Source organism: Juglans regia, chromosome 13, assembly GCF_001411555.2.
Source record: "Juglans regia cultivar Chandler chromosome 13, Walnut 2.0, whole genome shotgun sequence".
Taxonomy (NCBI): Eukaryota; Viridiplantae; Streptophyta; class Magnoliopsida; order Fagales; family Juglandaceae; genus Juglans; species Juglans regia.
Genome location: NC_049913.1, coordinates 2517082 through 2527950, shown reverse-complemented (window position 1 = coordinate 2527950; position 10869 = coordinate 2517082). Strand labels below are relative to the sequence as shown.

General features: G+C 33.9%; 1 protein-coding gene across 4 annotated transcripts; it reads left to right on the top strand.

Annotated features, from left to right (window-relative positions):
• Positions 1–1708: 1708 nt before the first annotated feature.
• LOC108983024 (MADS-box transcription factor ANR1-like) lies at positions 1709–9640 on the top strand. Of its 4 annotated transcripts, XM_018954535.2 has the most exons (9): positions 1709–1821; positions 2031–2267; positions 6151–6229; positions 6862–6923; positions 7875–7974; positions 8076–8117; positions 8210–8290; positions 8492–8646; positions 8743–9640. In XM_018954535.2, the coding sequence occupies exons 2-9, from the start codon at positions 2086–2088 to the stop codon at positions 8756–8758; spliced, it is 717 nt and encodes a 238-aa protein (XP_018810080.1). In that variant the 5' UTR covers positions 1709–1821; positions 2031–2085; the 3' UTR covers positions 8759–9640. The 4 variants fall into 4 exon arrangements, with proteins under 4 accessions (XP_018810080.1, XP_018810079.1, XP_018810081.1 ...); XM_018954534.2 differs by having other exon boundaries at positions 8492–9640; XM_018954536.2 differs by lacking the exons at positions 8492–8646; positions 8743–9640 and having other exon boundaries at positions 8076–8289.
• Positions 9641–10869: the final 1229 nt, after the last annotated feature.

The window sequence follows — 10869 nt, the reverse complement described above, 5'->3', positions numbered from 1 at the left end:
AATATTAGTATGCCGCTTGAGTTTGTCCTCTCACTTTGACCACTCATATATTTTATTTTATTTTTATTTAATGATTAAAAAAGTAACTTTTAATATATTATGAATAACTTATACCTTGTAACGGTAAGGATTGCCACTTGGATCATAAGCAAGGAATAGATGAAGATTCTACTTTTATTTTGCAAGCAAATTAAGTTATTTATTTAAGTCTTGGATCTAAATTTGATCATTCATTTCACTAATATTATTGCAATAGGAGATAATTGTAAGCATGCATCTATATATACACAAATAAACTCGAGCTAATTAATTTCAAACCTTACTTGACTAATTTGAGTCCACGAATGAATTCAGTAAATTTAAATAATAAAAGTAAAAAAAAAAAACGTTACACATTCAAATTTTGTTGACAATCATTAACATAATTTTATTTTAAATCGGGAACATATTTATAAAATAACTTATAAAAATAATATTGTTATATACAGAGACCATTAATTTAAAATACTATTATATATATATATATATAAAAGAGTTATACACGTATCATTATTCTAAAAATAAATTAAGAAGACGAATATATATGATATTCAAACATGGTAGTCAAGCTAAATATATCTGGATTCACACTGAAGCCAAAATTAAAACGAAATTAATCACATTAGGAGATGTTTGGATTCAAAACCTACATCAACTCATCTCAACTCATCTCATCTCATCATTACAATTTTTTTAAATTTCTACACAAAATATAATAAACAATTCAACTTTTTCAAATCTCAAAATAACTTTATCAAATTTTCACATTAAATATAATAAATAATTCAACTTTTATTCTACTATTTACAAACCATCCCAACTCATCTTTAAATTCAAACCTCTTCATTAGACCCAGCTAGCTGAGGTAATTAAGTAACTTAGAGATTGGTGCAGTTTGAATAATAAGATGAGATGAGATATTTTAGATAAAAATAAAATAAATATTATTTTTTAATAATATTATTATTTTAAATTTTGAAAAAATAAAACTATTTATTATATTTTATAAAAAAAATTTAAAAAAATTATAATAATAAAATAAAATGAAATAAGGTATCCAAAGGACACAGTGTACACACACCCTGACCGATCATTTGGAACCATCTGCAAAGAAAAGTAGTTTTCGTGTGGGCGTTGTGCTTTTTACGAGAAAATACATATATTATATAGACACAAGAAATTAAGAACAGCTAGAAACCTTCCCCAGAGGCAGAGCCTTTGATCTCAAAAATATTAAAAAAATAAAACCTTCCCCAGTGTTTTTATTATTATTATTATCTTTTTAATCGCTGAGCGTATTTTGCTTTTTCCACGAGCCCAATAATCATGGGGCTCTCAAGGTACGAGGAATCCCCATTGCCTCCATACTCGCTTGGATTAAAGTTTTTTTATACTCGCCATATGGTATCGACGCCTGTCCATAGCAATCTGTCTCTGGCACCTCCCAACTCTCCCCTGATACTGTCACAGTGCTTCACACCCTTCGATAGATACTTTGCCAAGTTGTCCTCAAAAAGAAGCGAGTACAATTCTTTTAAGCACCCGGGCGAGTATAAGATCAACCGATACAATTTGAAACTACTTGGTGGTTTTGGGTGCGCAGAGACGATTATTGTCACCTTAAATAAAGACCGAAGAGGTTTACTCCCGTTGGATCATCTTTCCATATAAAGCATAAGATTTGCACATCTCAGGCGCTTCAGGTGAATTCGAGCGACCGACGATTCTTCCTCTTCTCTCTTCTGATCTAGTGCCCTACTCCTCCATTAACGATCGAAACAAGTAAGCTCAAGTTCTAGTACTTTTGTTTTTTCCTTTTTATTTGCTAATATTGGATCTTCATATTCTTTTCATTTTTGATTTTGAGCTTGCTGATAAGCTCAAGCTCAACCTTCTTGATATTCGCAGATTACTAGTAGGAAAAAACAATCTGTTTTACCCCTGTTGATTCTGATGGTATCCAGCAATCTATAAACTCTTTTGTACTGCAGATCTAAGAGGAGCGAGAAAAACCCTAGCTAGGCTTATCGGAGGAAAAAGAGATCGATGAGGAGAGGTAAGCTAGTGATCCGGAGGATTGATAATTCCACGAGCAGGCAAGTGACTTTTTCAAAGCGTAGAAATGGATTGCTTAAGAAGGCCAAGGAGCTCTCGATCCTTTGCGATGCAGAAGTTGGGGTGATTATTTTCTCCAGCACCAACAAGCTATACGATTATGCCAGCACAAGGTTTCATTCTCCTTCTCCTTCTCTCTCTCTCTCCAGATAAAGTTCTACATATTTTTCATTGATTCAAGTGTGGTTAAATTCTTTTACCAGCATTTATTTGCTCCATCCCTTTGTTGTTGTTGTTGTTTTTTTTCTTTTTTCTTTTTTTTTTTTTTTATCTGTTTGCTTTTTTAGTTCTTTGTATATAGCTAAAGTATAATATTCCAAATAAAAAGAATTTTGGCTTGAGATTTATATATTGGAATTCATGGATACATACGGTTGGTAACAATAATGAGGTGGATTAATTGTTCAACCGATCGAAGAAATACTGATCAGGTAGATTTCGCTAACATAGATTATGCATGCTTTCCTCTCGAAGGTCCTTTGAAGATGGACATGCATCTACTTCAAGAAAGCAAGAAACTAAATCTGTAAGCTAAAATATTCCCTTAAATCATCGGTGACGTTGTTTCGGCAAGGAAATCAACATTTTCCAACTTTCAAGATATATAGTTCTGTTCAAGTTCATAATTGAGAGATTTTGCTAGAACGTCGGTTTGTTTTTTTTAGAAAAAAAAAAAAACGAAGTTTAATTAGCTGGCTAAAACAGTGGATCGTTTAGGTTTGGTTTTGAAATTCATGGCTTCTTCTGCTTTGGTTTTGAAATTCATGGCTTGGTTAGACAACGGATGAATCGTTTAATTGAGTACAGCGGATCGAGAACTTAATTATAAAGACGGTATATAGTACCAGCTCTGATGGGAACTAAGGTGGGCCTAGTCTTAAAGATATGTTGCAAGTACCAGATGGGCCAAATACAAGTTCAAAGATTTTAATATAATCTAGGTTCTTGAAACGAGTTCTCATCGGGTCTAGATTCTCCATCCATAGACTTGATTTTGGCTTTCTTGGAAAGTTTTCAAATTGACTGTGGGTTCAAGGGATTCCTTTCCCGCGGGTTCATATCAAGCTCTCTAGCTATATCTAGTTTCTTTTAGTTCCTTCAGTCTTTTCTTTTTGGGATCGAGTTGTCTCTTGCATTTTTGTTGATATAACATTGAGGAAAAAGTATACAGTGCGGTGGCATGACCCCCTTCCCGCCCCACGCCTCACACCATGCAGGATAGGGTTTTCCAACCCTATCCCCCGCCCTGCTATCAGAGGTGGGGTTGAAACAGCACCTTGCCCCGTCTCGCCCCTGCTCAACAAACTTTTTTTGGGTTTAAGATTTTTTTAGATCCAAATTATAATATAATATAAATTAAAAATTAAAAATATATATAAACTCATTAGACTTTTATTTTGGATTGTCTTAGCCTCCTAAGCCAACCTTTATATAAGAAGCCAAGTCAATACAATAGTCATACTTAAGTAATGTGAGATTTAGAGTCCAAGACAATATAATAATCATACTTAAGCAATGTGAGACAGACCAATGCAATACAATAGTCATAATTAAGCAATGTGAAATTTAGAGGTCAAGACAATATAATAATCATACTTAAGCAATGTGAGACAGACTAATGTAATACAATAGTCATATTTAAGTAATGTGGAACTTAGAGGCCAAGACAATTTATTAACTTGAATTTTAACTTCAAGCTTTTAACAAATTTTATATATTTATATACAATATATTTATATAAATTATTTATATAAATATTTAAAATATTATTTTTTTAATTAAATAAAGAAAGGGTGCAGAGCGGAAGGCAGGGTGGGGCCTGCTGGGGTCAACCCGTCCCTTGCCCCCCGCTAGGCGATTGAGGGTTAGAGTTCTTCTGTATTATATCTTGTTCTATCTCCAACAATGCATGACTCTAATGACAACAATCACCTTGTTACTAATCATGTAAGAGTTGATTTGGATTCAGAAATGAAATGATTTTATATGAAAGATGAAAATTAAAAAAATATTAGTAGAATATTATTTTTTAATATTATTATTATTTTAAAATTTAAAAAAATTAAATTATTTATTATATTTTATATAAAATTTTAAAAAATTATAATAATATGATAAAATAAATCATTTTCCATATTCAAACCAACTCATTAACTTGTCAAATCAATATTGATTCTTTACTAGTACTTAGAAATAGGGCGCATGAAATAACATAGCTAGCTAGCATTAACTTGTCAAATCAAAAGACATTTCAAAATAAATGGCCGGGATACAGCCAAATGGGAATTTTCTGGTAAGTTCCACTAGCATGAGCCAGCGATATTATATGCATGCACCAGTATCCTTTCGAACAGTTTACCATTTCGTTTTCCTTTTTTCCTCTGAAGCAGTTTACATCTTTCGATATTAATATGCATTTTTGAAGTCTTTTTGAGTAGAAAATGTCAAAGTGCACTCAAAGGCTATGGTACTTCTAGATATATAAGACATGTACCTATTTATATATACCCTGTTAATGGAAGGGAAGAGAATCGGTACCTGAACCATCTGTCACTTGACAATTAGAATTGCAGGCTATTAATAAAAAATAATCCACGCATTAGAAGCATCAAGGATTTATTAATTTCCAATACTGTTTATTTATTTGCAAAATTATTTCAACCTTAATTATCTAGGGTGGAATATTATTGTAGAATGCCAAGCGCATGAAATAATAAGCTTACGTAATCCTCATATTAATTATGGCTGCATATATATATATATATAAGCTATGTAAGAAATTTTTTTAGATCTTTCACAAAATTGCCTAGGAAATATCCTGCGAAAAAAAGAACCAAAAGATAAAAGATAAAAAGAAAACCTATGGCAATTAGTGAGAGGTTATTCTCAATGAAAATTTACATTCACCGTCTGGCCGTCATCATTTTAATCACCATCCCTTCAAATAATAAGTAGTGAATGATAAATAGTTTTTCTATCACTTTATATGCATCAACTACAATTCACTCTCACACCTTGCATCTATAATTTTTTCATAAAATATGAGTGTTTTTCATAGAGTGTGGAGGTGTTTTTCTTAGGATGTGGGGTGTGGAGTGATAAATAGTAACTGATGAGAAGAATTTTTCTATTAATAATGCTAGGTACAAATCCCAAATAGACAAGTCTCTTGTAAGCATTTTATAAAAAACTGAGTCCCGCTAATAAAAAAATAGTTTTTTATAACACTTTATCAATGTGAGATCCACTTTTTTACAAATGTTTGAGTGAGACTTGTCTATTTGAGACTTGTATATATATACATATATATACATACATACATATATGTATGTATACACACACATCAGGTGCAAACTCACCATTGTTAACAATGATGTCAAAGATCCAAAGAAAATGTGAGGAGAAAATGTAGTTTGCGCCATGTAGCTATTAAGAGTTTTATGTTTTGGACACAGATTATCAAACTAACAACGTTGTACTATCCCTTTATAGAAACTGCGAATATGCGACATGCATAACGCAATCTTCATAGTAGATCTTTTACTCATAGCATACATTATAGTTTTTGATAGTTTAAGGGATACAATATGTCAATTTTATAGCTTAACATTTAAAGTATAAAACTCTTAGTAGTTTAAGGGCAAAATGTTTTCTTATTTTTACTAAATTGATAAACATAAGGTTAATAATACATTTCAAAACGTTAAGCTGGCTGCGCGAATTTTTCTCAGTTTTTTGGAAGAGGATATGAATAGTTGTTTAGCCTGGCCAGGGGAATACCGAGGAAATAAATTTAGATCCAAAGCATGACGAGGCCCATCAACTATGACCAATGAATGTGCTTCATATTCTACTTTTCGTTTATGTTTTATTAATTTTTACTGCATTCAACTGTGATAATCTCGTTAGTCCCATGGCAATGACAAATGTGATAATTCTTTGCAAACTTGATGGCCCATTTTGAGTATTAACGATGATATTGCCCATATTTATCAGCATGAGATCTGTTGTTGGGCGTTACAACAAAGCAAAAGAGGAAGAACACCAGCAGAACAATCCTGCTTCGGAAGTCAAGGTAATTTATTGATGAACCAATCATCACTTTCCTCCAACGAATTTCTAGCATCTGTATATTGTCATATTTCACTCCCAACAGTGCACAAAAGCATCAAGACCACCCAACATTTAGCTCGTTTGGTTCTCAACTAGTTCAAATTTAGATCTCTTTTAATATCCAAACACTTAACTTTCAAATCATTAAACTCATCTAAATTCAAAACCTCTTTACATGCGAGACTCACAATATTTTTCAACTCAACACCTCTTTACACGTGAGACTCACAACCTTTTACAATTTCACATAAATACATATAAATTCATCAAAACATTCAAACACATCTAAACTTATCTTACGTGAGCCTTACAGAATCCACTACCATTCATAAAGAACTCAACTCAGCTCAACATCTAAATACAACCTTAAAGAATATCTTGCAAGGCAGGCATCTGCAATGTATTGTTTTATGCCTTTTTGTAAACTCTCTTTCCGGCCATTTTACGCAGAATAGTTCAGAAGTAACAGATCAGCATCTGCTAAAAAATATATATTTTTCATACTGTTATACAGTTCCAAGTCTTTAAGTGATCTAAGCATGCAGTCCCACATGAATATATTCCACGGGCTAATACTTGGTTTCTACTTGCTAGTTTTGGCAAATGGAGGCAGCAGTCTTGAGGCAACAATTGCAGTACTTGCAAGAGTGTCACAGGTGGTACAATCATTTGATGATGGTCAATAAAACAATAAAAAATTAAAAAAGACCCTATTCCAATGAGCATTTTGCACATGCATTGCAATTACAGAAGCAGTACTGCTATTGCTATTTGCTATACCTAGCTGCAAGAGGCTTTTAGGCATACAAAGAATATATATATATATATATATATATATATAAATATATTTATATATATTCAGGGTGTAAATGAGAAGACTAGAACACAACATATTTAGATTTAGGTGGGTATGGGGAAAGTATGCATCAACTAATGTTCCAAGAGTCGAGTTACACTCATAGCTCACTTCAATTACTACCCTTCTTCCAGCTGAACATACCAGGCCTCGAATGTCATTTCTTTCATTCTCCACCGTCTATGGTCATGTAGACGGGGTTAAGCTGCATGCCATGGGTGTGTTAATCTAAATATTATTCCAAAATGTTAATATAGGATGGCCTGAATCATCTTCAAAGCCAATCATGGTGCAGTCTGAAGATCATTTTTAACATCACCGAAGTAAAAAGAATCAATTTTCATACATCAGATTCAATGTCATGACAACATCGATTAAGCACAGGCTGTGGAGACCATAGCTCGTTTGCCAATGAGTCCTTAAGGGCCTGAGGCTGGGAAATAAAAATAAAACTCTTAACACAGCTAGGAACCCCCCATCCCAAAAGTCCGGGACCTGAATTGCAAGACTAGAATGGGTTTCGGGCTAGGGCTACTGACAGTCTGGTTCAGCACCTAAATATAACTTCAAATATATCTCGGGGCCGGTCCTTTGTGCTCCTGACAATAGCTTTTTGCCCCCGACATTGCTACGAGAATACTCTTTAGTATATCACTTGAAATAATAAGTTGAACATTGAATAGAAATATTTCCGGAAGGGCATAGGCCCATAACCTCTGTAAACATACAATATCCTTCATGGTATGCACAGGAAATTGATGGGCGAAGAACTTTCTAGTCTGAATGCCAAAGATCTACAAAACCTGGAAAATCAGTTGGAAATGAGCTTGAAGGGTGTCCGACAAAAGAAGGTATGAGAGTATTAGCCTTATTTACAATTTAATCCAGCAATTCTGGATTTTATCTATAAATAGCACAGACTTGAGCCTTTCCATATCTATTCTTTTTGCAGGAACAAATATTTACTGATCAAATAGAAGGACTAAACCAGAAGGTTTTGCGGGAGAAAACAACTAAATTTCTCCTAAGTTTATGTTTAGGTGTTAATTTCCCCTCATCTGCTTTCTTTCTTCTGTCTTACTCTAGGTAAATCTCATTCATCAAGAAAAACTAGAACTCAACAAGAAGCTAGACCTCATCCGTAAAGAAAATGAAGAATTGACAAGGGTATGATCTAAATAACAGCATATATACATCTTTTTTTTTACCTTTCAATAGCTGAGCATATACAAGAGCCTTCAGTGGGGGTAAGAAAGAACCAAATTGAATGCCAATAAGCTAGATATTGGGCCTAGGTATTTATCTTGAAACAAGAGAAGGTGAAGGTAATTCTTGCCCCCAAGCTTAAAACAAGTTTATGCATCTTAGGTTCATAGGGAAAGGGATGTGAATGAGGCAAGCAGAAGTTTTCTTGTTCCATACACCATCAGCACTGGATACGATCTGAACGCACCCATCCAGCTTCAGCTAAGCTGGCCACAGCCTCAGAATAATGAAGTAGCAGAAAAAACAATGAAACCGGGGTATCTCCTCAACAAACTCACTTGCTATGCACCATTTAAGTCTATCATAGCAATTACTTCTTATATTAATCCAATGACTCCTCAAAATTGCAACAGGTTACAACTAGATTAGCAAATCCATTTTGGCAACCGTGGATGGTCATCTGTCATTATCCCATCAACAATTTGCCCATTGTGGAAAGTCAAGCTTCCAACAGTGAGATTCCATAATTCATCTATTAGACTCAATACAATAAGCAGGAGCATAAAATTTGGTGTGAATGTTCTATGAAGCTTGCCATAACACTAAAATCCAGACCAGATACCTATGTAAATTTACACAATAATGGGAAAGCACTAGAAATGGCATGGATTGCTCTAGCTGTCTAAAAACTTGATGTGGTCAAACAAATGGACTATTGATGACAATTGCGGTAGATGTGCTATTCCATTGTTTAGTCAAATTAATGAGCATCTTAAAAAACCACATCACTAAAACTTATGGAGCAACCGAAAAAATGTTAAAAAAACAATATGGTTTCTGACTTCACCATGCTTCATTAATAAAGCTGTAACCCCACCAGTGTAATTGTAAAGAATTTAAAAGCATGCAGGGATAGCCAACCCATTCAGATGCAGGCATGTGCCTATTGCAACAGGAAAACGGTAAGCATTCCAACTATTTGTCATGTATCAATAAAACATTCTGAGCTTCGAACAATCGGTAATTATATTTATTTTATTCAAGAGTTCCAAATTCAAAAGTTCCCTCTAAAGAAATTACTTTCTTGATGGGTAAAATAAGAGTTTATTGATCAAATAAATAGGCAAAGCCAGAGTAGAAGTATACATGGATACCACCTAGTTACAACAGCATGCATTCATCATAACTTATGCAGCCATACAAGATGGATAACACAATAGCATGTATTCATCATAAATGATGCAACAGATCCTGTGCCAAGAGTAACACTACTGGGACAAAGGGATAAGAAGAGGAAAAGAGAAAAAGAGAGAGAAATCCAACTTGTAAAGCCGGAAACTAGTACTAGTAAGGTGCGTTACACTTAATATTATAGCATTGAACATCATCCAAGTAACCTCATGCAACCTGCCACTGCAAATGACTTAACCACAAACTTATCAGCGCCCCAATACTATAAACGGAAGATAAACATTAGTTCAGTCGACTAATACTGAAACTGACTACCAAAGAAGCGGAGGTTTCCCTATGATTATATCATATGTGATTTCCAATAGCCAGGTATAGCAAAGACTAGTGCATCTTTATGTTTCATGCAACTTAGGAACTACAAGGCATGCGATATGAACAAATGTCAGCCTTTCTAACTTTGGTACCCTGAAAAGATTCTTTCAGAGCACCCACATGACTTGTATTGGCAGACATCCCTTGATTTATGTGTTAAATAAAGGCTCTAATTAATGTTTCTGGCATCATTTTAAGATTTTTTTACCATCCCCTCCACTGCTAAGGTCCATTGAAAAAGTCACAGGTTTTACTGTCTGCCAATAGAAATTTCAGATGTCTATCATTTTCATAAAAAAATTCTTGTTCACCAGTTTTTTTTTTCCTTAAAACATCAGATGTCCGGAGTGAAAAAAGTTGGACTTTCGAAAGCTCATATGCATACTCAGATGGGAAACTACAATTCTAACAAATTAAAAGAAGAAAACGAATAAAAAGCATGAACCTGTAACTGAAAGCCCAAAAATCCGAATATAAAAAGGAAAAAAGAAAAAACCTTGGAGAAGCAATTTTCAGCATTGCAAGTCAAATTAAAAAAGGCATACGGTCATAATGTGCATTATATCTGTAATGCAATCACACAGGCATGATGCAGGTGTGGAGAGGATATGGCAATGAGTAAACATGTTATTTGGACATTTTACCCCTCTTTAGCTAGGAATATGTTAAATGGACACAGTGGCTCAATCAACATAACCAAGACGTACTACTTGGTTTGAGCTATAACAAACCGATTTGAACTGCTAGTTTCTTCGCCGTATCAAAAGGAATTTAAGTGCCAAGGGTCGATGACTTGAATGGTCAATCTTTAATAAAGCATGTCATAAACTTTTAAGACAGGTCAAGAAAAGGAAGCTCTTAATCGAAGTAAACAATATTGGTTAGCAAAAGAGAGATGAATATACTATTATTTTCTATCTGGTGCAATGTGTTAAGAAGAAGTGTCAGTTCTCAAGGAGGTTGGAGTTGAGATGCTC

Coding starts and splice junctions, on each gene's coding strand:
- LOC108983024 (XM_018954534.2), top strand. CDS start 2,086: ATGAGGAGAGGTAAGCTAGTGATCCGGAGGATTGATAATTCCACGAGC. Junction 6,924..7,874: donor TACTTGCAAGAGTGTCACAG/GTGGTACAATCA, acceptor TGGTATGCACAG/GAAATTGATGGGCGAAGAAC. Junction 8,291..8,491: donor AAAATGAAGAATTGACAAGG/GTATGATCTAAA, acceptor TATGCATCTTAG/GTTCATAGGGAAAGGGATGT.